The 27,401-nt window shown below is 43.2% G+C and overlaps 1 protein-coding gene across 2 annotated transcripts in view; it reads left to right on the top strand.

The window, feature by feature from the left end:
* The window catches only part of LOC108263837 (MAM domain-containing glycosylphosphatidylinositol anchor protein 1), a 195,209-nt gene that overhangs the window by 35,760 nt on the left and 132,048 nt on the right, over window positions 1–27,401 (top strand). For both annotated transcript variants that reach the window (XM_017465013.3, XM_053679441.1), the window contains one exon: window positions 14,749–14,888. In XM_017465013.3, the coding sequence (XP_017320502.1) occupies window positions 14,749–14,888 (140 nt within the window). The remainder of the gene's footprint in view (window positions 1–14,748; window positions 14,889–27,401) is intronic.

Genomic DNA, 27,401 nt, shown 5'->3' with positions numbered 1-27,401 from the left:
GTGCTCTCTCTGTCTGTCTGTCTGTCTCTCTCTTTTTGTCTCTCTCTTTCTGTCTCTCTCTCTCTCTCTCTCTGTCTCGTGTATTCAGCTCGGTTTGCATTCAAGGCCTCCCTCTCTGACTGGCAGGACTGTGTGTTTCCGTCTGTGTCGATCATTTCTGTCTGCGATAGCTGTTTAAAATAAATAAAAAATCAATTTGCTCAAAGATCGTTCGGTTCGGTCGGACTGACCCCTTAAACAGTTTCCCAATCTAACAGTCATTATATGTTCCTCATATGCTTTTGTTTGTTTTGCCACGTGCCGTTGCTTTAGTTCTCCTCTCACCTCCGTCCCTGTTCCGTCATCGGTCCGTTGCCCTATCGTGCGCACCTATTCTGTGTTCTTGATTCGTTTCTTTTTTTCTGTTTACCGTACATCCCACATCTCTTGTCCTGTTCTATTCCTGTTGAATAGTCAGTTCCGATTGGTCAGAAGGTGGCATTCGTTTATTTTTATAACGGCAGATTTGACCGTAGTGCTGCCTGCAAGGCAGATCGCGGGTTTATATTAACACGCGTGTTCTAATAATTGTTCCTATAGTAACAGCTCAATCACTGGACCTGCAAGCTGCACAATCGACATAATCCGAGCGTAATAATCAAAAACGAATTAAAGAGTGTGTTGTAATCATTGACATGCTGAAGCTATCTTTCAGCAGGTGTTTACGTAACCTTTATGGAAGTCTCCGTCGTGAGCGCTTTCAAAGTTTTCCACCACGAGAAAGTCCTCAGGGCAGAGAACTTTGCGAGTCGCTGTTTCTCACAAGTTTGCTTTTTTGTTGTTGTGTTTTTAACTTCAAGAAATGATGATAATAATAAAGAGGCACTGGTGTGGGAGCTGTTGTTTACAGCTGCTGTAACGCAAGTGCTAACGACAACTACGTCGTCATGTAGATTAACATCTATAAAATGCATCGCTGCCTTTCTTTGTATTGACCTACACTGTGGACTATGATGGTTGTATTCGCCATAATAAAGCACACGCCTCGTTTATCCGCGTGTCACAGTACCGATGATGGAAGTATTAAGAGATTTCGCATAACCTTAAGCGGAGGTCATTCTCCCTATTGTCAGGAGTTTCAATTCCGACTGTATTTTAGCCGATTGTGGCCAAGAGTCCGAGAGAGCGTAATTGGTCTGCCTATCTCCCCTGTCAATCTCTGCCGTCTGGGTGCTGGTGTATACCGAAGAGGGCAGTTAGTGCTGTCCTCCAAGTTTATCTCCCTCGAGACGTTACACGGGCAGCAGGTTGATAAGATGCCGAGTCTGGCTGTGTGTGCGAACCTTTAGCCGCTGAGATGAGACGGGCAGCTAAGACCAGACTACGCTTACATGCACATCAAATTCAGGCCTTGTCCCTCGTCTGAGTCGATCAAATCCTTACGCTTGCCCATTTTACCTGCTTCCAACTCATCTACCTCGAGAACTAACTGTTCACTTGCTGCCTAATAAATATATCCCACTCCGTGACAGGTGCCACTGTAGCGAGATAATCATTCAGTACGTCTCCACGGACGACGATAATCCGATATTAAGACGATACTCGGATTAAGAAACTAGCTTGTAAACAGCGATTATTGACGAACTTAATCCGATTAAAGTCATACTCGAAGTAAACACAGATGGAATGAAGACGCGTGGAGTATTCCTGTTTTAGTCGCGTCATCGACGTGCGTTACGGACACGTACACACCTTAATCACACTATTAACGTCGCGTGAGAGTTTTCACCGCGTTGTGAGACGGGACACGTACACACACGGCAGCGCTCGACCGTTTGACGGTGAACGAGAGAGCACGGCCGCGTCCGAAACCGCGTACTTACATACTACAGTATACAGCAGGTGAAACACACGTATCTGAGCTACTATATAGTAGGGAAGTACACGGTTTGGGACGCGGCCCACGCCTTCAAGCGGTCGTCTATTTGCACGTACGGCGCGACGAATAATTAACTGCACTCAAAGCTTTTCGAAATTAAAATTAAAAACACCCAGAACTGTATACGGGACCATAACGAAGACGAACCGTATGTCGATACGTGAAATTCCAGAGGGACGTCGGACGGCGTGGCGCGGTGACGTAATGACGTGTGCACATAATCGATCTATGTACTATAACACGTAAAACGGGAACATGAAAGGAGTATTCTAAAAGCGACTCATGTAAACACCTTAATCAGAATATTGTCTTAATCAGAATAAGGTCAATAATTAGATTACTGCTGTCCGTGTAAACGTAGTCATTGTTATTCACGTCACCTCTCGGGGGATTTAATGTTATGGCTGATTGGTGTACACACTGCTTTAAAAAAAAAAAAAAAAAAAGTAAAAAGAAAGAAATCGACCTGAGTGTACGAAGTTTTGTTGTGAATCAAAGTTGATAAGTTTCCAACTTTCATGCACGTGTAAGAAGAGAAGTGTTTCAGTCCTCTAGGCGGTCCTGCTGCTTTGAGATGGACCACCTGGGAAAAGAGAGCGAGAGAGAAAGGGAGGAGTAACAGAGGAGGAGGAGAAGTGAGGGATTTTGCCCTTGGCACTGTAAGACTGTAGCTGCTGCTTTCCTACTAATTTGCCCTTGGCTTACAACCCTTCAAGCGAAACTGCAGCTCTCAGATGCCTCGCGTTTTAAACGAGTCTAATACAGAGACGAAGCGTTGGCTGATGGAGACGAGAACCCGAGAGAGGAAGAGAATGACTTATTGATGGAGCGAGCGGTGATTTTGGATTGTTATGGTGATAAATGTCAGCACATAAGCGATATAGTTGTTTGTACCTTGTTACATTGAGGCCTTTCGGTGAAGACTTTTTCTGTCTTTATTTATTTTTTTTCCTCCGGTCGCTGGTGTTCTGCCAACATTTGAGCTGCTGCAGCTGAGACGATGGAAGATATCAAAATCATGTAATATTGAGCTGATAAAAACCCGTACAAGTATTTGCTTACATATGGACTGTATATATTCAGGTGAAGGTCTTCTATACCACATGACACATGACTCTATCTGTCTCTCTAACTCTCTCTCTCTCCCTATCGGTTTCTCTTTCTATGTCTTTCTCATCCACTGTTTTTCTCTCTCTCACTCTGTCCCTCTCTCTAGTACAGTCTCTCTCTCGCCCTCACTCCATCTCTCTCTCTTTCTGTGACTCTGTCCCACTCAGTGTCTGTCTCTCTCTCTCTCCTTCTGTCTCACTCCATCTCTCTTGCTCTTTCACTCACTCACTCTGTCTGTCTCCTTCTGTCTCTCTCTTGCTGCCTCTGTCTCTCACTCACTCTGTCTCTCTCACTCTGTCTCTCTTGCTCACTCTCCCTTACTTACTCAGCCTCTCTCGCCCCACTGTCTGCCTCTCTCGCCCCACTGTCTGCCTCTCTCGCCCCACTGTCTGCCTCTCTCGCCCCACTGTCTGTCTCTCTCGCCCACTGTCTGTCTCTCTCGCCCACTGTCTGCCTCTCTCGCCCACTGTCTGTCTGTCTCTCTTACTCACTGTCTCCCTTGCTCACTTTGTCTCTTACTGTCCCTCTCTCATTCACTGTCTGTCTCTCTTGCTCACTCTGTCTCACTCACGGTCTATCTCTCTCCCTTTGTCTCTCTCACTCACTCTGTCTCTTTTCCTCTGTCTCTCTTGCTCTTGTCTCACTTACTCCGCCTCTCTCACCCACTGTCTGTCGGTCTCTCTCACCCACTGTCTGTCGGTCTCTCTCACCCACTGTCTGTCTCTCTCACCCACTGTCTGTCTGTCTCTCTCACCCACTGTCTCCCTTGCTCACTTTGTCTCTTACCGTCCCTCTCTCTCATTCACTGTCTGTCTCTCTCCCTCTGTCTCTCTTGCTCACTCTGTCTCACTCACGGTCTGTCTCTCTCCTTCTGTCTCTCTCTAACTCACTCTGCCACTTTGTCCCCCCTCCTTCTCCATCTCCACCTCTCTCTCTCTCTCTCTCACACACACACACACACACACACACACACACACACACACACATTCTGTCCTTGGGGCCGATTTGGCTGTACTCTGTGTTGTTTGGACAGGCTCATCCTGATCCACTCACCCTCATCCTGTCTAATCACAGCCTGTTTGAGACTTGGCCACCAGACTGCATTTTGTGTGTGTGCGCGTGTGTGTTTGTGTCTGTGTGTGCGTGAGTGTGCGTGCACATGCACAATTGTTCAGTTGTGTGGTTTCTTGATTAAATGGGTGTGTGTGTGTCCACGCATACTGCATGCTTCTGGACACGCAGAGCTCTGAAGTTAACGTGTGTGTGTGTGTGTGTGTGTGTGTTCTGTCTGATTAAACTTGGATTAAAGTTGTTGATCCCCTGAGCAAGCAAACGAATAACACAACATTTACGCCTCTCTTTATTCTGCTCCGATGAAATCACACAGCGTACGCGATGATCTTTCTTTCTTTACGTGTTAAAAATGACTCGAAGCGCATAAGAACCCAATGCAGGTAGGAATTCAAATTTTCAAATTGTCCAAAGCAAAGTGTGTTTATTTGTTTAAAGCGTTGCTCGATAGGATGTCTGTCTGATCTTAGGCTTATGGAGCTGTTCCAGCTTAATTTAGTGTTTTAATTAAACTCGTACATCTACCTCGACCTTGACTCGGTCATGCCTTACGATAACGGTCATGCGATGCCACGCGAGCGACCTCGGTTATGTTCCTGTGAGATGAAACGAGGATGGAAGGGGGCAGGATCGCTTCTCATTTTGCAACATTAATTCCAAGATTACAGTCTCTGTCGTTATCTCCTCTTCTCATTTGTCAAACTCCTTTAATCGGTTCCTGTCCGGAGCGCTAAAACCGTCGCCGCTCGTTTGTTTCGTCAAACGGGTTTCTTCCCGTCAAACGATATACGACATGATGGGATACACGCCCGCTTTACTTTGCGTCACCCAGACGAGAAGCCCGCGCGTACGTACGTTACGGTACAGGATATACGAATGTATTCGTTTAATATCGTAGGCTCTGTATGTACTATTAAACCGTGTATTTGTCCAGTACGTGTAAAAGCAAGATAAAGCAGCTGTTTTGTCTGTAAAGGAAAAATCTAATATCGTGAGGGCGTTTGAGCGATCCCTATCTGTCCGTGGCACATGATGAGAAAACGACGAGATGACAGCCGGAGATGAAGAAAAATGTCCCTGCGCCCTTCATTTGAAATTCAATATAAATACTACGGTGAGAGCTGCTGCTCGTCTGTATGCATGAATGCATCTGATGAAGCACCTGACCTTATCAGTCATGCTTACATGTGTGTTAACAGATATCAATTCGATTTCCTTCCTGGGGGATTTAAAAAAAAATCAAATTCTTTATTTTTTACCAAGTTGGCAACCCGAGTCGGAAAGTTATGTGAATATTTACGCTGGGAAAGTTCGTTGCGTTTGGAGTCGGGTAACGCGCGTGAGCTTCCCATTCCGATTATGCGAATTCCTACGTCCATCGCTGCCAGATTTTTCTTGAGTGCCTTTAAACACGAGCTCTTTGCATGTTTCCGTACCGCTTATCCTACACGGCCGTCCGAAGAAGCCTATCCCAGGGGACTCTGGGCGCAAGGCGAGGGACAACCCGGACGGGGTACCATCCCGTTGCAGGACACGATTGCGCGCTCACACACTACGGACAATTTAGAGATGCCAATACGTGTCTTTTGAACTGGGGGAGGAAACCTGCAGAGCACAGGGACAACATGGGTTCTCAAGGTGGAGGCGGGACTCAAACCCCACAACCCTGGAGGCCAGAGTGCCCCCCAACCTCCATCTTCCCTTCTCTCTCTCTCACTCTCTTTCTCTCTCTCTCTCTCACACACACACACACTCCCCCCCCCCCCCCCCCCACCCCCCCCAGCACGTTCCTTTAAGCCAAAATTTTAAGCCGTCAAATAATCGGTCCTTCAGATGAGCAATGTAGACATTGTTGATGGGTGTTATCACTTTGCCTCCCTCTTCAGATTGAGTCATGTGTATGCTTCAGTACCCAATGTTAATTGTTGCCACGTCTTAATGACTAATGCCTGCTGTTGGCTCAATTAGTAAAGTCCTCCGTGAGTCCTCTTCCAGTTCTTCCGACAAATAAAAGCATCACTGATGGATGCTGTACGGCTTTGGTAGTGCAGAGCAGACATTTTGTCCTTAAAACTCCCACAAGCGCACAGATAAAGTTGTCTCGGAATAGCCGGCAGCAGCCGAAGCTGTCGGAGTGAGCTTCCCTAAGTGGAGCTGATGGCTGTCACTGACTCGGCTGTTTAATGCCAATAGCTGTGTTCATCTGACAGCCGATCTGTATTGAGTCATAGTGATAGGTATCGACTCAGCAAAACTACCTTCGGTCCTTCAGCATCTCCAGCAGCCCTTAACGTAGTGGTGTGGGCGGTTTTCCGAGTTACACCGTGCTCTATCCATTAAGTGTTATCCACCGTCTGTACAATTCCGAACACACAGCGTACGTTACGTACATGCCACCAGCTACGCTGTGTTTGTTTTTATTAAGAAAAAAACGTAACTAGTGTCACAGTAACGTCAGGGGTGGTGTCAGAAACAGTCGGCCCAGCTATATTTACAACACGACCGGGACGGTGAACGGTCATTGCCATTAAACCCTTTTTTAAAAATTTTATTTATTTATTTAATTTTTTTGCTGTGCAGAGCTACAGGCTGCACTGTGGATTAGGATTTTAATTCCAGTTCACAGAAAGTGTGGAATTTTAAAGACGTTTCTATGGCGTTTACACTTTGTGTGCATGTGAAGAACATGACGTGTAAGACGAGTCTCTGTGAGAGAGTGTGGATGATGCTTTGGTTAAAAGGGAATCTGTTCTCGGTGAGAGAATTGCTTCAGAAATACATTCAAGGTATTCAATTCAGTTGTCCTACCCATTCCTTCCCAGTGCTGCAGAAAGTTTGACCAATCCCACCCCCTGCTGAAGAAATCCCCCCCCTTCCATTTTTAAATATGTATTTATTTTCTCCCTACTTTAGTCTTGGCCAATTCTCACCCACCAGTCAGATGTCCCCGATCATACAACAGCTACCAACAAGGGAGGGTGAGGGCTATTCTGCGAGAGACACGAAGTCAGCCAGGCATCTTTTTGAACTGCTGCTTGTGCTGTGTTTGTTCAACACTGTGCATGAGCTCACAGAAGCCCACGTTTGGCTAGTGTCACTCTAATAAGAGCGCGTGGCCAGTTTAGCTCTCTTTGACTCGCGTCCACAGATGGCTTTGTCATCAGAATCGTGATCTCTGGATGGTAGGCGAACGCTATTGAGTGAACTACTTCTGAGGGAACTCCCATCCCTGCACGCACCTGCAGAAAGGCTGACTAATCCCACCTGCTCCCATAGAACGTTTAACCAATCCCACTCTTACCTGAAGGAAATCTGACCAATCGCACCAACTCCCGCCAAATGTTTGACTAATCCCACCCTTTCCTGAAGGGTTTCTGACCAGTCCTGAGCACATCTGGAGAACGTCTGACCAATCTGCCTTCTCCGAAAGAATTCTGACCAACCCGTTCTACTCGAGTATAAAGTTTTAACAATCCCACCCTTTCCCCAAAGGAATTCTCAATCCCACCTGCTCACGCAGAATGTTTAACCAATCCCAGTCTTTCCCAAGGGAAATCTGAGCAATCGCGCCAACTCCCGCCAAAAGTTTGACTAATCCCACCCTTTCCCGAAGGATTATTGTCCGATCCTCCCACTCCTGCAGAAAGTTTTACCAATCCCAACCTCTCCCAAAAGAATTTTCACCAATCCTGATTGCACCTGCAGAATGTCTGACCAATCCATTCTGCTTAAGTATAAAGTATGACCAATCCCAACCTCTCCCAAAGGAATTCTGACTAATCCCACCTGCTCCCACTGAAAACAGAAACCCTACTTCATCTGCAGTTTGTACTCGGGTTTTGTTTGTACCTGCTTATGATGGTTTCTAATGAACTTAGTTGGTCTTATTTCCCAAAATATAAACAAATTAGTCATTAAAACCACCGCAACCAGAAAAAGAAAATAAGCCTGCCCCTTGACCTTTTTCGGGTCCTGCAAATTAGACTGACTTGATTAAACCCTTCAGCTATCCAACACTAATCTGAAAAGCTGGTTATCAAGGGCCACATGTCCGTACTCTGATTTGGTTTTCATGATTATCGAGGTTTTCATAGAAGTCAATCCGTCTTTCTCTCTTTCTGTGCCTTTGCAACGTGGGCGAAGTTTATCTCATCTTATGAAGTGAAGCAGTCATTTGGCTCCTCACTAGTTTACTTTATGATTTATGCCAAGGCACCAAGGAGGTCAGGGAAATTGGAGACGGATAGAGGAGAGAGATAAAGCGAGGAAAGAGGACGGCGGAATGCTCCAGAAAAGATGGTGAAAAAGGTACGACCCAGAGCGCAGTGATTCCCCCAGGGGTGCCAGGTGCAGGTGGAGCTCGCTCTTGTTGAACGTTCTGGGTGGATTTTGGAGTGTAGGCATGCGTAATGTGCCATTAATAAAACAATATAATAAATATGACAAATAATATCATAAATATGACATGAAAACTGCCTTTCTTCATAGCCAGTTTTTTAAACTTGCTCTTTATCTACTTGGTGAGATCTTTGCATAAAGCCTAGTTTAGAAAGGTAATAAAATATTTATAATATATTTATATATACAGGTACATTTTAAAAAATGTTTCGAATATCGTGGAAAAGTTTGAAATATATGAAAGTGGAACTTTGAAATTTATTCTAGCTTCATTACACATAAAGTGGAATATTTCAAGCCTTTTTTTTTTTTTTTTTTTTTTTTTTTTTTTTTTTTTTAAATCTTGATGCTTACGGCTCATGGAAATCAAAAATCCAGTATCTTAAAATATTAGAATAAAGAATTTATAATGCAGAAGTTTCGACCTTCTGAAAAGTATGTTAATTCATCCGTTCAGTACTTTGGTCAGAGCTTCTTTTGCAGAGAACTTGAGTTACTCTGTCAATGCGGCGTGGCATGGAGGCAATCAGCCTGTGGCACTGCTCAGGTGTCCCAGGTTGCTTCGATAGCGGCCTTCAGCTCGTCTGTATTGTTGGGTCTGGTGCCTCTCATAGATTCTCTAGACCAGGGGTGTCCAAGCTTATCCGGAAAGGACCGGTGTGGGTGCAGGTTTTCATTCCAACCGATCAGAAGCCACACTGGCCATTTGCGGATAAGGGCTCTATGGGGTTCGGGTCAGGTGAGTTGGCTGGCCAATCAAGCACAGTAATACCACGGTCAGCAAACCAGTTACTAGTAGTTTTGGCACTGTCGGCAGTCCATCCATCCATCATCTATACCACTTTATCCTTTTCACTTTTGACAGGGTGCCAATCCGTCGCAAGGCACAATCACATATACATTCATACACTACAGACACTTTAGACACGCCAGTTAACCTACCATGCATGTCTTTGGACTGGGGGAGGAAACCGGAGTACCCGGAGGAAACCGGGGAGAACATGCAAACTCCGCACACACGGGGCCACGGTGGGAGTCGGATCCCCGACCCTGGAGGTGTGAGGCGAACGTGCTGACCACTAAGCCATCGTGCACCCTCCTCTTTGGGGGGGGGGTCAAGTTTGGTTAAACCCTGATATTTCATCTCTTTTGGCTTTTTGGCACAATTTAGCCATCGGTGAGTTTTCCTAGATCGCCGCACAAGAAAAAGAGGATGTCGGGTGACCCTGATCACGTTCTGTAGTTTCATTCACTTGTTTTTACGCAGAACCTCCTGATTTTAAAAGTCGGTTCGCTTGTTTCGCTGTGTGGACGTTTATATCGGCAAACTTCCCAGTGTGTCGATATCGAATCAATTTCAGCTTCTAGTCCAGCTTTCTGCTTTGTTCTCCATTTTGTTTCTCTTCTTTCACTCCTCCCTGACATCCCTGTTTCAGCCTGCTGATCTGTGACTGGACTGGCTGTGATAACCTGCAAAGGGAGAGAGAGAGCTAGCTGTGTTTATTTTCAGACTTGGATAGATGGCTGGATGAACAGCGAGGATGGAGAGCGAGAGAGAGAGAGAGAGAGAGATGGAGGGTGTTCACTGCTGGCTGGAGTTGTACACACTGGGAAATAGTCATTATTCATCATGCAAATGAAGCACAAGCTGCCCTAAGCACGAATGGACACACACACAGGTCCTTACATTGCTCATTCACTCTCTACTCATAGTAGCTCCAAGAAGCCTGAGGATTATTGAAGACTGAGGATTATTATTATATATTATTACGAATAACAGTATTAAAACCATTTTGTCATCAAATATCAGTATTAAAAATTTCACTATGAAATTTACATGCATCTTTTTCCATGCTCAGCTGTAGATATGAGATTTAGGCTATTAGGTTAGCTATTTTTGTTTGTTTGTGTAATTATGGTGATTATTTATGTCCTTACCAGTTTTGATGGAGGGAAGTTCATATCCGTTGCTTGCGGTATGTACAGTACATGCAAGTCCGTGTGCCTTGGTTAGAATCCGGTTCCGGTTCACGAACGGAAAGACGACTGCTGTGATTTTGATCAAATCCCACATAAAGAATGCTGATTTGTGTCTGAAATCAAATTTTGCACACAGTTAGTGGGTGTGTTGTGGGTGAATTTATGAAGTAGTAAGAGACAACGATATTTTTAAATGCGTTCTTGTACATGTGCGATTTATGTTCTCGAGAGCCACGGTGCTTTTGATCTCTAAGAATCCCCGAAGAGAAACTGAAACCAAAAAAGCCCGTCAGAGGTGATGAGTCGGGTCGGGAAACTGTTCAAAATACAATATGAAACAGAAATGTGCAAATACGCGTGTGCATTATGAAATGCGAACGGAAACCTTTTCACCCTTGCTGTTGGCATCGGGGAGTGCAGATGTGCAACAAATATGAGAACGCCATTACCAGGCATGAAGAATACCATAAATGTGAGAGATTTTCAAATTGCACGTATTCAAAATGGTTTCGTTTCCACTTGCAGTCTAGTGGCTTAGTACACCACATCTGAGTGCGAAATTACATTTAGAATACATTTAGAAACAGGCGAAATGACACATTTATCAAGGAAACCATGCAAAACACACGTGCTATTTCTCCTTGTAGACACTGTTATTTATTATTTGTTGGGGTTTTTTTTTTTTGTTTGGGTTTTTTTTGCACTTTTTAGACACGCAAGTAAATCGGGGCCAGAGAGGTGAGCAGTGTCCAGGACTAGCCTCAGTGTGCAGAATGCTGAAGTTGTGTTAATGGAGTGGTCGAGTGAAAAGACGAGATACCAACAAGACCACGGATCACTAGAGCATGACATCTGTTTTTCTTTATCAGCCGAGTGAGGCTGAATTTCTGTTTTTCCATCCAAATCCATGCTGTCCTGGTTCCTCTCACTGACTACGTTTACACGGACAGCAGTAATCTAATTATCGACCTTATTCTGAATAAGACAATATTGTGATTAAGGCGTTTACATGAGTCGCTTTTAGAATATTCCTTTCATGTTCCTGCTTTACGTGTTATAGAACATAGATGGATTGACGGCGCACGTCGTTACGTCACCGCGCCACGCCGTCCGACGTCCCCCTAGAATTTCACGTATCGTCATGGTACCGAAAACTGTTTTGGGCGTTTTATTTTTAATTTCACGAACGCTTCGAGTGCAGTTAATTATTCGTCGCGCCGTACGTGCAAATAGACGACCGCTTGAATCCGTGGGCTGCGTCCCAAACCGCGTGCTTACCTACTATATAGTATATAGAAATACATGTATTTCGCCTACTATATACTGTAGTAAAATGCGGTGAGAACTCCCACACGACGTTAATAGTGTGATTAAGGTGTGTACGTGTCTGTAACGCACGTCGATAACGCGACTAAAACAGGAATACTCCACGCGTCTTAATTCCATCTGTGTTTACTTCGAGTATGACTTTAATCGGATTAAGGTCGTCAATAATCGCTGTTTACAAGCTAGTTTCTTAATCCGAGTATCGTCTTAATCGGGTTAATATCGGATTATCGTCGTCCGTGTAAACGTATAGAGTGTCTTGATGGCCTAAATATATTAAAAATGGTTGTCCAAATTTGGTCCTAAAAGGACAGTAAAGCGATTCTTTCTCGTTCTCCCTGTGTAAAACTTTTAGCTTTTTGGTTCCAGGTGACATTCCCTTTACTGGCTTAAAATGTTCGATGCACCCAAATTGTACGGCGCTGGTGCTTTTTGCAAATAGCACTGACCCCACACACACTTTCACCTCATTCCGACAATAGTCGACAGCGCCGGGTGCAATTTATACAAAGTGTTTCCTTTCAGAATTGTTATTTTTCGTAGGGGGAGAACGCTGATTCGCGGTGAAATTGGTGGTTCTGTATACGGTTTCTATCCCGATTCGGTAGGCACCCAGACTAGCGACCAGCCCACAGCAATTTCAGCGTCGCAAGGTGAAAAATTGCCATCCGGTTTAATCCTGGGTCACACCAATTAGTAACAGCCACGTTGCTTCACTTCTCATTTGCATGAACTTTTAATCTCGTCGTTTTTGCAGTCTCGGCGTAGTCCGTGTTAAATGGTCCACGCAGCCGGTAATTAAAAACACAGCATCAGTAATTATTGTCCGCCTTGATAAATAGGAACAACTGGTCCATCGCACCATCCCTTTCATCTTATACTAGGGTCTTAAAGCCCCTGGAGCCTGTTCGGTAAACTGAGACGGTCCGTATTTTAATGCAATAATATTGTTAGCACAGAATAGTTTGGAGCTAATTGAGGTGTCGGGGTTAAACGTCGTAGTTCTGATTTATATTTTTATATTTGTTTTATATCAGTGCAACAGAGGATTAGATATTCTTTATACACTCACTTTAAGTCCTCTCGTGCTGTGGATTCACACCTCGAACACACACATGCTGCTGCCGCTAAGCTATAATAGGCCTTGCCCTTGAGCCTCCCGCTCTCTCTCTCTCTTACACACACACACACACACACACACACACACAAAGCCAAGAATTCGCTTCACATCTGCAGGCTGTATTCACAGAAAAATAATCTTATCCAGCCTCTGAGAGTTTGCAACTCTGTCGGTACCTTGCAGTTCCTTGGTAAAAGTTTCTTCCTGAAACCTATTCACCTATTAACAACCGAGCGGAACTAGGGAACCAGGTGAACCGCTTCCTAAACTGAGAGAGTAAGGCCTAAGCAACCTTTTATATAAGCACAGCACGTTTATAGTTTTGCAGTAGCACTAAACAGTTCGCCTCTAATCGAGGTTTCAGGTGTATATTAAACGCGCTAGACGTCTATTTTAAATTGTGCGTGCATACCAAAAGATACAGAAATAACAGAATATACTCCCGGCATCTGTTTTAACACAGGACGTCACACTACTAAAAAATTAACAGTTTAATTAAAATCGTGTGCAGCTGCGTTATTTCCATATTTGAGTAGCACATGCGGGTAGAGCTGAAGGAGGAATTTCTGTATAACTGCTGAGCTCAGGATTTTGAATAAGTGAGAAAAATCCATTGTACCCCGCCAGTCATCAATAAAGCGTCCGAGGTAACGCAGGCCTCATTTTGCTAGTAATAGTGCTAATTAATTAGTGCCATGTAATCAGACCACCCTCCGATTTACTGTCGAGAATAAGAAACGCTGCCTTGTTTTAGACCCAAATTAGTCTGAACTGAAATGACCCCCCCCCCCCCCCCCCCCGTCCTTTTCTAAGGTTTATTTCTAATATTTTTTTTCTTAAATTTTTGAGGCTGTACTTTCTGTATAGGTCGATATGTAACCCTAGCTTACACATGACAAGTCACTAGCTTAACTAGCTGAGCAGAAATGAAATAAAGCGTTAATCAAGGTGAAAATTGGTTTACGTTTGGTTTACATGCTACATGGTGGGGTTTGTATTAGCTTCATTGGCTGCTTAGCAAAACAAGCTACCTAGTGTATGTGCTATGTACCTATGAGAGGCGCAATCGATGTCCGTCTGCTCTTTCCTTCCCAGCTTTATTTCGCTCCGTTATGTCTCGATACGCAATTAACGAGAGGTCATGTGTGAAATCACAGTTAAGGTTTTTTTTTTTCCCCAGACACTAAAAGGGATCTAATTTCAGATAGGAGCTAGAGTTGAGGAGCCTATGTGTATTTTGGTGTCATGTATTAGGAGAGCTTTTGGTCGCTAAATGTGGCTTGGAGAAACATTTACACTTGTATAACATCTCGTACCTCGTTAAATGTGTAGCAGTCCTGGTTGACATTATGTGTATGATCACCCCAGTGTATTCCTTATACTTAAATGTGTGACGCAACCAACAGGGTCAGTAACAGAGTCACTGATCTGTTAGTTTCGAGAGTAGCATTAGTTGTAGTAGGAAGGCAGGAACTGTTTTATGATGTTTATCTTTGGGAAGAAAGTATTATTTTACTTCTGGTAACAATCGGACCAGTTAGACCAGGGGGGCCCGATCTTATCCGCAAAGGGCCGGTTTGGGTGCAGGTTTTTATTCCAGTCAAGCAGGAGCCACACCTGATTTCCACCTGTTTAATCAGTTGATCTTAGCTTTCAATATACTCAGGTCTGGCTTCTCATTGGTTAGAATGAAAACCTGCACCCACACCGACCTTTTCCGGATAAGATTGGACACCCCTGAGTTAGACCTTTTTGAAAACACTCGTGTCGTTTAGTGCTAACAGTCTCTCTAATCTTGTGTTCTCTCTCTCTCTCTCTCTCTCAGCTCCTGCCAACGCACAGATTGTTCACTCTGGCCAGGCATGTGTGGTGAAGGAGGATAACATCAGTGAGAGGATCTACACCATCCGTGAAGGTGACACGCTCGTGCTACAGTGCCTGGTTAAGGGACATCCACGGCCACAGGTACACACTTACGGATAACGGTCAAGGACCTTACATATTCACCATCAATCCCAGCAACCTGGTTGAGAGCGTTCTTCAAAGTATCATTGAACATCTGCTCACGCTGGAGGTCGGCATGGGGCTTGAGGAGAGAGAAGGAGAGTGTACAGCAAAGGCGGATTTATTGCCGCCCTGTTGCAAGCTCCCACATAGCCATAGTTATGTGATGCATCAGGCCTAAGCTCTGAACGCCTTACGGTTGCCCTACTTGATAAGATCCGTCTAGTCGTAAGTCTGTTCCTCGCTGACCAAACCCTGGGCAATCTGCTCCCAAAATTACTGGTTAGGAAAGGTGGGGACTAACCCGCACCTTTACTTTATATAGGGTATTCACTTTCCAGTGCCTCGTCTTGAATCAGGTTGCGGTGGATCACGGTCTGTGTCCTTGAGTACTGACCGATACTCTTTGGTCTGGGGGATGGTAGAGGAACTGTTAATACACGGATGTCCTGACCCCCCTCCAGTTGGTTGCAGTCCACTCTCTACTTTGCAGCCCAACAAACCCATGCGCGCCGTACTCGAGCCGTCTGGGGATCATCTGTGACGCACCCGGGGAGAGATCGAGTAGTAGGACTGTTGCGCAGGTGATGAAGTGGCATGCTGGAACCTGCTTCATGATTCCTCTCCTGAGTAACAGGGCCACAGTCTGTCATGGCTGCTTCTTCTGTAGAGCCAGTGTTGGAAAGGACCTTGAAATAGGGATGGCAGGGCTCTTTCACTGGGCAACATTAGTTTTCTTTCCCAGCAGCATCCATTTTTCGGTACCAACGTTACAATCTTGGCAGTACGCCACTTAGAGAGCATGGCAGATCCAGGGTAAAAGCGCACCCTTGGCATGGTAGTAACACCAAAACTCTGCAGCTTTCCAGCTCGCTTGGCATTTTCCGCTCTGCTCATGGCAACACGTACACATGATCGCTGCATACGAGATTAATATGAAATAGTATTTATATCTTTATTGAATTATTTGTTCGTTTGTAATGTAATGTGTGACAGTTTTGCACGGGTTTGCACTTAAGAAGCGCAGAGACTGAGAGAGAGAGAGGGTTAATTTTTCATCCGTAACAGGCATGTAATGCCATTCATAAGTCATGAAAACATAGGAATGGCAATTAAATTTGCATTATTCTAGTATTTGAGCAAGTGCAGTTATTATATAAAAAAAAGAAAAAATGTCTGTGTATGTGTTACTTGTCTGGGAGATTCTTCTCGTGTATGTTTACTACAGGAAGATTTAAAGCAGAAATGATCCGAAGGAGACTCGAGGAAACTCGTTCTCTTACTGTCCTGAATAAAGAGAGGACGTAAGAAGAATAAAGGAAGAGTGAAAAAGCCTCCAGAAACTTCATGCAGGCTAGAAAGGTTGGGTTAGACTGTCAGAGTGTATGTGCTTGCAGCTTTCTTCCACATTCCTTAGCATTATACTGTATGAAACACAAACAGCCGGGAAAAATGCCTCTACCACGGTGACTGGATGCTCACGGCTTTAAAACCTGCTTGGGGTTTTTTTTTTTTGTTGTTTTTTTTTCTCAAAGGAAAAAAAAATACCAACCTTCCAACGCGATGTGAAATCGTCTTCAAAAATGTGTAGCTTGCAAAAGGGTTTGAAAAAGAACCACAGAAAGAACTTGTACTACAAGAGCATACCATACAATATTTATTTAATTATTTATTTATTTATTTATTGTGACTGTTCACCAAAATTATAATTTTTTTTCATACATGCATTTCATACATCTTTAGAGACTACTGTTCCACACCAAGTGCAACACCACAGCTCAGGAATGTTCGCAAAAATGTCTTCAAAAATGTCGCCTTTTTTAAAAAAAAAACAACAAACAAAGCCAATATGACTAATCAACTTTTGTCTAATATCTTTGAATTAATTCCTCGCGAACCTAAAGAAAGTTATGTGTAATGTACATTTCTATCATGTCTCTTATAGTGACGTAACACAGATGATGATATAGATAATGTTTCCGCCTTACAGCTCCAGGGTCTCCGGTTCGATCCTGAACTCAGGTTACTCTCTGTGGAAGATCTTGCACAGTTCTCCTTGTGAGTTTCCTCTGGGTTCTCCGTTTTCCTCCTACCTCCCCAAAACATGCCAGTAGGTGAATTTGCTATGCTAAATTGTTCTCCTAGGTGTGGATGAGTGTGCGATGAATTGGCATCCCATCCGGGGTGTATTCTCTCTTTCACTTCTCTTTATCTCTTAAGAGATAACAGTTGTGTAAGAGTGAAAAGACAAGGCGTGTGTGTGTGTGGGGGGGGGGGGGGCTTTGAAACCTCTCATGGTCCTTGCAATTGAGGTGCCTGTCCTTGTCAGCGTGTACGATTATCAGCATATAAGACATAGGCTGGTCATAGTTAGTGGAGATGTTAAGCAGGTTTCCCTGTGCGTTTTCTTCTTGTTTTTCCAAATCATGGATAATGTTAAGTTCCTGTTGCAGTTTATTTTATACTTAGTTTATTTAAGCGTTTACACTCACAATTAAGTTAAAAACCCAGTTCTGAGGAGCTAACCTGATGGGGAAAAAACCCCCAATTTTGTCATGACCGATAGCTTTATTTATCTATAGGAGGGTTTCCTGGGGGTTCATGGTGGCACTGCAGGGGGTTCATCGGACTGGTAATGTCAATGGCGTTCATTCTTGGGGCCAAACACCAAATATGTTTTCTTCTTCTTCCTCAACATGAGAGTCCATGGCAACCCATAGACCACTTTGTTAGTTCCTATGTTTGCATAGGAGACAGTGTCCGTTACCTACACAGCAATCTTAGTCTATGCCTCTCAAGTGCTCTTGCGTGCAAATATTCCATGTTCCCGAGTAGATATCACGATGTTAATTTCCACCATATTGGATTTTCACCCCTTTTGAATATTTTCAAACTCAATTTTTAAAAATTCTTCTTCTTCTACAATTGTTGCCCAATCATCATAAACTTAGGATCATTAACACATAACTTGAACAATATGCCAGCTTTGGCTTTGACTTTGGAACTTGGGAGGCCTTCCGAAAACTGGAAGTGAGGCCATATCTTAGCAACGGTTTGACACATTGCCATCACATGTAGTGCATCTCCTTGGGAGCAAGTGCTGTTGGTCCCAATGGCTTCTGGTTCCCAATGGCTTCCTTTGTCACTAAAGAGATGGGGCCAGAAAGTGTTTGGACCCTTAATCACTGCTTGCAGCACTATTTTAGTACTAAAAATACCCCAAAATAAAAATGAATATATTTCACAAACTGAAAAGGTGGTTTTGTAAGCAACTTGTAAGCAGGTTTTGGCAATTATCACAAAGATTTCTCTTAAATGTGAACCTCAAGGGGGGCTTTAAGTACGTAAAGTAAACAGATAAATGATGTGGGTCGAAGGGGTTCACCTGACAAAAATAAAAGTTTAAAACCCTCTGAGTTATAGTGATAGGCGCACGAAAGAAGGATCTTCTGTTTACTCGCTTTTTAGAAGACCCAAGCCTCCAAAGCTGCTGGGTAGAGCACTGACTGTGTAAAACAAACCAAAAAAAAATTCCCCCCCAAAAACCAGCTATTATTGACAATCTGCCATCATTAATTTGTATACTTTCATATTCACTTTATTCATCTTTCTCTCTTCCTATCTGCTTCTCCGTCTGCCTCGGTTACACCCACCCACACATTCAAATCCATTCATTTATTACATTTTTTTCTTTGCAGGACGCATCCGTATGGCACAAATCCAGATTGCCAGATAAAATCTTCTCCGCTCTCTATTAGACATCCTTTGTCCCAACCACTCACAGGTAAATTAAGAATGTTTCTCAGAACCGCAAGCTTTGCTCAGAACCCGGGGAAATATTCCCTGCGAAGAAATGCGAGGAAATTACCGCACCAATTTTCCCTTGCCTCTGGGGACTGGTTTACTCACTACGTAGAATAATAATAACACTCTGAATGCAAAGCTATAATAACAATATTACACGCGCTATCAGAGCGGCTGTGGCCCGGAGCACAGAACATTCACGCTTCGGTAGTTAGTTATCGGTGTTTATATTTTTAAGACGGAATGTATGATAAATGTCTGCGCAATTAGATATTTCTCTCTGCATAGAAAATCTCTCTTAAAAAAATAAATAAATAAATAAATAATTGTGTTTTAACCACATTGTTAGTTGGTTTATTGAAACATTCATTCAAAAAGCAATATTTTAAGCAATTATTAATAAATTAAGAGATTTCGAGTGTCGGTGGATATTGGTATGAAGCTTCCGTCTGTCTGTTTTTTTCTTTCTATTAGACTTTACATTACCGACACTTAATTGTAACCAGTCCATCATAATAAGCCTACTCTAATTGCTGTTACAGTAATTAAGCGATTAATGCGATCAGTCCTACAGCTACTGTACATTGCAATAGGTTTATTTATTTACAGCGGTCGAGCTGTTTTTATTTGAATATAGTTTGCGCTTTTAAATTGCCTACCGTTTACTTCTTTCTCGACCCCTTTCATCAATGTCATTTCCACCTGCAGGAGATGCAGAACAGTGAGCTAACGTCGAGCTAGTAAATCGAGTTGTATAAAATAAGTCTGTGTTTCTTTGAGCTTGATTCTCACAAGCATTCCATCTCGGAGGCAGTTGAGAAAAGGCTTCTCTGATACAATGCCTGCGACACTTAAAAATAAATAAATAAATCGATCCATTTACGTAAACTTGGCTGTACTGCTTTTCAGGTGAGACGAGCCGGCGTCTACCAAATTCTGACTGTTAATTCCTGGGATTTACTGGGATTCCCAGGATCTCAGGATTTGTTTATTAACATTACGGGCTCGGTTTTATCAATAAAATTCACGCAATGCGAGGCCAAGTGTTTGATTAAAGCAACACCGCCGTTTGTTCACCAAGCAGCGACTTGAAGAGAAACAGACCAAGGTGATATTGACTGCTCTGGCAACGTGGAGCTATTTACTATCTCTAATTGTAATTCAGAGGTTTTATACACATGCACGTGCGTGTCTAAGTAAGTGTTCGAGTAAATTACAGTAGTAGATAAAAAAAAGATGGCATAACGAGCATTCTGAGACAATGTTGTCCAACAAGTCCCAACCCACGGTTATGATTTTTGAATCGTTTCAGTTTCCAGTTTCAAAGATGTGCGTCAATGTGTATTTAAGATTTATTATTTTTTTTATTTATTTTTTTTTTTTTTTTGGGACAGTCCTTGAGGAACAAGAGACGGAAAATCCACACACGCACACAAGCCTAATAAACCTGTCTCTATCCCCATGCACTTGGATACAGGAAGAGTGTAGGGGAAGAGTGTGAACTGCATTTGGAACCAGGCCATACTGACCCTCTTTCAGGATTTGGCACAGACCACAAATGTGTCGCCAAGGAGATCTGGCTCCGATGTGTACGAGATTACACGAGGGCATGCACTAAATACACAATTATGCACACACGTGACGTGTTTATTGTGGCTTGGTCAGGCGAGGAATGAGGTGACCCACTTGTCTTTATATGGTTTGATAATGAAATGCGGATCTTTAAATAGAATATTAAGGAGGAGATGGATGTGACGCCGGTGTGTGCGAGGGCTGAAATTCTGCACACGTTAGTCCTCCAACTATTTCTTTTTGCTGTTCGGATTTGTAATATTTGAAGAACGTTACATTTTAAGGTTTCTATTATTTGAAGGACGTTACAGTTGAAAGTCTTGGGTGGCTGGTTTGCTGTTTAATCCTCGACGAATGAAATGCGTGGAGTGTTCGTGTCACGGCTACACGAATCTATTTCAGTCCCCTTTGAAAAACACGGTTTACGAATCGTACGCTACGGAATTGACCGACGACTAACGGACGAAAGACGCCGGAACGATTGACGTGTGGATCGGCCAATAAAAGCACCCGGGCAACGCTGGAATTAGAAAAGTCTAGTGGGAACCATTTAAGAAGGCAATTTTCTATCCTGTTCTCTCTCTCCTTCTTTTTTTTTTTTTTTTTTTTTTGCTCGCTCTAACTGACGGGACAATCCAATTTGGGGTGTGAGCCTTCGTAATAAATGGTGGCTTTACAGAGAATGAGTTTGATTGAGGATTTATCCAATCCTTTATCAAGACTGATTGTTTACCATCGCTCCTAAAGATTGGATTGAAAGAGTTGTAGTCCATACGTAATAGGGAAGAATCAAAATGGCTGACACGTGTACACCCCCCCCCCCCATAAATAAATAAATAAATAAATAAACGAACGAGTAAATAAATGTGTAGCTCCTTAAAATATTACAGATTGAATATGTTAAGTATATAATGAGTCGCATAAAACGAGTGAATCGGTATCTGAAATAGATAGAGAACACGAACGCGTGGAACCAGTGGGGATGTTGCAATAGAGAGTCACGTCGTTTGTTTATCGCTATAGCGAACGATCAGGATAGCCAGGAAAAGCACAGGGATGTATCTGCCATCACTGCGGGACATCTCCAACAGGGGAGTGTGTAGATGGGCTAGCAGTGTTACCGTGGGCCCCCTTCCATCCTGCCCACTCATTGTTCACACTCATGAAATCTGGGAAATGGTACTGGGAGCTTCATAGCCAGAACATCCAGACACTGTGACAGGCTGTCAGTGTCTGGCTGCGATGCTCTGGTACGGTACCGTTTTACCAGATTTCAGACCCCAGGCTGACAGACTCGTAAACAACAGCCGCCGTCTAGCACTTCCTCCTCTGTCTTCCCACCCCCTTATACCCTTATACACTGTAACGTATGCTGCGGTGTTCACGTTACAGGACGTACTCGACTACTACACGTCGCATCAAGGGCTAATTTGTACGTTATCTTTAAATCGCTCAACATGTCACTTCATGTACAGTTGGCACCGAAAGTCTGAGACCACAGAAGGATTTTGGAAACTAAATAAAAGCAATCAAATGGTCTGTGTCTCGATCATCTAACGTTCAAGAGATGAATCTTCTCTCTTCCAATGAAGCATGTGTTCAGATGACATGCCGGGGAGTTTGATCATGGGTCATCGAGTCCAGAGTCTTGATCGACGTCCTAAGGAGGCGGATAACTGTTTGGCTTCAGACGTCTCGGGACGTCCTGTTTGTCTTCAGAAAAAGTCAGCAACGATTATTTAGACTGAAGCTCTAGCAGAGAAAAATGCGTTACAGCTGCAGCCATGGAGCTCATCGAGGTGAACCTGTGCGGAGAAACCTACTGCTTGTAAGATCCTTTGGAAGAGCCGTGTTTTTAACCGACCTGAACCCCAAGAGATGTTGAACTGCACTTGTACTGGTGGACATCAGAGGAAGGTCTGGGCCTCTTCAGAGAAGCTATAGTGTTATCTCTAAGGAGCTCTCACAGCTTCATATTGATTTTTGGATGCGAGTCTAGTCTCAGAATGCTTATTCTGGATAGCGATGCATCAAGCCGAGCACGAGTACGTGTTTATCGATACCGAAATGAGTAACCTACTTAGTAATGATCAGTCTGAGACATCATGGAACATTTTTATTAAGCTCTGTTTATCTTGGGTGCTGCTATGTGCTTCTAAGCAGTGAACACTCTGTAGAGGATGGATCTGAAAAACTGTAATTTGCAACCTTGGACACGATTTATAGCATCTTATGCTCATTTAAACAAACACGCTGGTTGATACTGCTCGGATTACTTGCGTTGTAGGAAGATGCTGCAGTAGCTCCTCTTGCCGTTTCCACAGAGCAAAGTTTGCAGTCTGTTTTGCTTTCATTGGCATCATCAATCCTGGAATATGTCCAGAGTATGAATAAACGAGCGTAGTATCGGACCAATTGTTCAGATGTGGAAAACGAGGTCTTCTGAAGCTTGTTCGATGTTCATTACTCGGTGAGCTTTATTGCTACGTGTGTACGGATCGTACTTTTGTAGCACGGTTGCAGTGAACAGGCAGCTTACACGCTCTCGGGTTGACCAAAGTGGTTTCTTGGTGGAAATGGGAATTAATACAATAGCATTTTTTTGTCACTAGACGATTCCGTTTACGTGATCCGTTATCACGAGTGGACAGTCCGATTTCCGAAACGCTTTTATTCTTGGAACTTTCCAACATCGGTGAGAATCCAAGAGCAAAACGATGTGGCATGTGACAGATGTTTGTAAATTGTATTTATTTAGTATAGTATTGTAAATTGTATGTATTTGTTAGTTAGCATTATTAAGCATTGACCAATCAGGTGTTTCAATATGCGAATTAATTAAAAACCCATTTGTAATGGAAGTAAAATACACCCCGAGTCTTGCTTTTTTGGTGTTTATATGAAATGAAGACTTAGTCGTTTGTTCCGGCTTACGTGCGTATATAAATGAAGCTTTAAATAAATCTGACTTCAGTTAAATCCGATCTATTCAAGTTCTAAAATGAATGGAAAAAAATAATCTAGCTATGAATAGAGTTCATGTAACGTCCCTCGGATGGGTCCGTTTTCTATCTGAAACAGCTTTATATCAAGCGGAGCACGCTTTCATAACTTTGTGTTTTATTTGCAGCAGAAGCACCTCTAACTCGGCTTCAATGAATTTCAGTTTTTATGCCCTCTCCATTTTGGACGACTCTTTATTTTATTTATTTATTTATTTATTTATTTGTTCGGATCTGGTTCGCCTCCTGAATGTTTTTCCTTTATCGGATCACTATTGCGTAATCGGAATAATTAAGGGCGTTTCTCGTGTAAATCGATGTATACGAGGGTAAGTTATGGTGTCGTTTGCATATGACGTGTAAATAATGCGCTTGGTGGGTGGGAGCTTGCGTCCATGCGGCTGAAGCTGATTCATCAGTTGCGTCGAAATCACCACTGGTTTTGATGTCGTACGACAGTTTCCTGAATTCCGTGCGCTCGTTTCTGTGAAAACTTTGAAGAATAATGGCCAGAGTGGTATCGACTATGGAGTGTGTATGTTCTTGCATTGATATTCTGTGCATTTCCTGAAAAACACCAGCCAATGGAGGTCCCAGAGGCAAAGCCGTCGCTCTCCTTTTCTCTTAAAACTCTGCGACTCCTAAAATTCTCTCTATTAACATGCACAATCTCCTTCTCTCACTTTATTCATCATTCTCTCTCTCAGGGGTCACTGGATGACCTTGTTTGTGTCTCAGCTGAAAGGTGGTGAAGCTGCAATGCCACCTGATCTTCCTTGTTTTGGCTTCTTTATCGATCCCCCAGGCTGCACTTTCCCAAGGACAGAAACCTAACCCGCACTATCCTTTCTTTTTTCCTCCCATGTTTATCATCCTTTTGTAAAAAAAAAAAAAAAAAAAAAAAAACTCATCCACTTCTCCCTCTCTCGTCCATGCGCTTCTCTGATTCTTCCCCTCCCGTCCCATTTCCCCCTCTCTCCCCCTCTCTGTGCCCCTTCAGAGGTCCCAAGGTTGCAATGACCAGCAGTATGAATTAATAATGGAGGGTGCAGGATCACTTTCCAAAAAAACCATTTAAGCCGCTATTGTGTTACTAAAGGCTGTGCATTTAGCTGGCTGAGTCAATAAAGCAGAAATGCTATAGGATAGACAGGATCGGCTCATGCCCTGGAGCTATACATTGCACAGTGTGGTCAGAGTCCTCCAGATGACCTTACATGTCTCTCTCTTACAAAACACTCGGATTATTTTACTCTCAAATAAGATCTAGTTCAGGATCAGAGTGGGTTGTGGCATTGGAGTGGGTTGTGAGAATGTGATTTATTTATATATATATATATATATATATATATATATATATATATATATATATATATATATATATATATATATATACACACACACACACACAATCAAAATTATTCTACCCCCATTGCAAATCAGGTTTGTCAAAATGTACAGACTTTGAGCTGTTTGCAACGGACAGACCAAACAAAAGCGATAATAGTTCAACACAACGAATTTTTCAAGTGGTTTCCCCAAATTCAACTGAAAATGCCACTTATAATGACTTCTTCTTAAGTTTCAAAATTATTGAGCCCCTTCATGGCAAGCATCTTTAGTACTTTGTAGCGCACCCTTTTGCTGTTATGACCTTCTGCAAACGAGATGCAGATCTTCTGGCGGCGTTCCTGGGGAATCTTCTCCCATTCCTCATGAGCAATGGCCTCCAGTTCAGTAATATTCTTGGGTTTGCGTGCTGCAACCGCCTTCTTCAAATCCCACCAGAGATTTTCTATGGGGTTCGAGTCAGGTGACTGTGATGGCTCTGTAGAATCTTCCAGGATGACTTCTGCAACCAAGCCTTGGTGGAATTTGAGGTATGCTTGGGATCATCGTCCTGTTGGAAGGTTCAATGACGCCCAAACTTCAACTTCCTCACAGACGGCGTGACGTTTTCTCCTAGGATTTCCTGATACTTCAATGAATCCATCTCGCCTTCCGCACGCTGCAGATTTCCAGTGCCAGAGGATGCAAAGCAGCCCCAGAGCATCACCGAGCCTCCACCATGCTTGACTGTGGACAGAGTGTTCTTTCTTCATTCTTCTTCCTCTAGACGTACCGCTGATCCATCGTGCTGAAAAGTTCCAGTTTTGTTTCATCACTCCACAGAACAGAATCCCAAAACTTCTGTGGCTTATTGATATGATTTTTGAACCGACTTTTCTTGAGGTCTTTTGCGGTCACTCGAGGGTTTTTCACAACCTGCCTTCTCAGAAATCTGCTTGCAGCCGTCGATAGCTTCCTTTTTCTGCCCCGTCCAGGTATTTCGTTCATTTTCTACCCCTGGCCAGTTCAGGTAGTTCATGTGTTCTAGCTCAAGCACACCTGGTGCAGATAATGAAGCCCTTGATCAGTTTAGTATCAGGTGTGCTTGAGACAACACCTGTTTTGCACGTTTTCGCTGTTGTGAGTGATTCTTTTCAGGGGGTTGAATCATTTTGAGACTGGAGAAATCATAAGTTGCATTTTCAGTTGAATTTAGGGAAACCACTTGAAGCATTCGTTGTGGTGAACTATTTCAATTGCTTTTGTTTGATTTGTTCATTGCAAACAGCTGGAAGTCTGTAAATTTTGACAATAAACCTGATTTGCACTGGGGGTTGAATGATTTTGATTGCAACTGTAACTTTTTCTTGATATATTTCTTTCTCCCCAATCTCAGGTGTATTTTTTTGTCTCTCTTCTCTCCTTACTGAAGGTAGATCCCGCTTCATTAGTTTTGCTCTAAATGTTCCAACACAAAGTAAAATTGAAGTGGAAATTCTTTAGATTCAGTGTATCTCCCTTTTCACGGTGTCTGTACAGGAAAAAAACAAAAAAAAAAACATGGATTGTACCACTTTGTAATTTTGAACATAACATTCCGCTGTGTTCCATCGTGTTCAGAGAGATTTACTGCTCAGCAGTGCTGTTTTAATGCATGTAACCTGATTTGGGCGAATCGAATGACGCGGGTACAAACCATCCTGGAAAACAAGGGTGAAGCAGCAAAATCCGACACCGCTTAGATCGTTTTCGCCCTCTTCTTCTCCTTCATCTCATTGGCTCTTCCTGATCTCGTTCCATCTATACGATCTTCGCCTTTCGCTTTTTCTTTCTTTCTTTCTTCCCCCTCCTCTTGAATGTGCCTGTAAATTAATTTCGAAGTTGAGAATCCACTTACCAGCTGTCCAGTCTTCTTTAATCGGTGACTCACTCGTTCCTTTTCCATAAAGAAAGCAGGTCTACGTCTGCTTGTTTATCTAAAGATTCCCATCAGGAGGTGTATGAGTAAGCATTTTGATTCAACAGCTGCACCAGGTATTACATCTCTGCAGCCTTGTTTGGCATTCGTGACGTCACGCGTCAAATATTAAACTTCCGACGGCTTTCGGGATCTCGTACCGCTGTATTTACATCCTCCAAGTTGTAAATCGCTTAGGGTCAATGAAAAGAACACGAGTAACTCGAGGAGGCGCTGATCCCTCTTAAGATGGCATGTTTTTAACCTGATTTTTATGCCTAATTTGTCCTTTCTGACAGAAGTGATTTTCAGTCAGAACTGGATGTCACTCCGGATGTTGTAAGCAGGTAAACAAATCAATCTCAGGACTGTTCTTTAAACATGCCTAATTTTTACTGCTGAAAACATTAGTCACTCTGAGGCGATCGTCAGTGGTTTAATTGGATGGCGAAAGCTGGCAACTTGCGGAGGGGGGAAAAATAGAAGGTGAGGAATTGGAAATAAAGGACAAAAATCCTGAGATGAAGAGTAAATGCAATTGACGTGTAATACAGTCGTGCAATGCATACAGTCATGCAGACGTGGGCCGTATCAGTTTTCAGTTCATCCAGGTTTTACGGATCTTATACGCCCTTCCATTTTTTGAATAGGTCTGCTGCGGTGTCTGTAGATTTAACCTGATAAGTATAGTTGTATAATTGTATCATTGGTGTAAATCTCATATTTGCAGATTACATGTGCAAGGGTCTGGATGAAACCGAACCATGTGGGAGAACATGCTCACACCATCAAGAGACACCCAACTGTTCA

Source organism: Ictalurus punctatus, chromosome 3 (genome assembly GCF_001660625.3).
Source record: "Ictalurus punctatus breed USDA103 chromosome 3, Coco_2.0, whole genome shotgun sequence".
NCBI lineage: Eukaryota > Metazoa > Chordata > Actinopteri > Siluriformes > Ictaluridae > Ictalurus > Ictalurus punctatus.
This window is presented reverse-complemented; position numbering and strand designations above follow the sequence as displayed.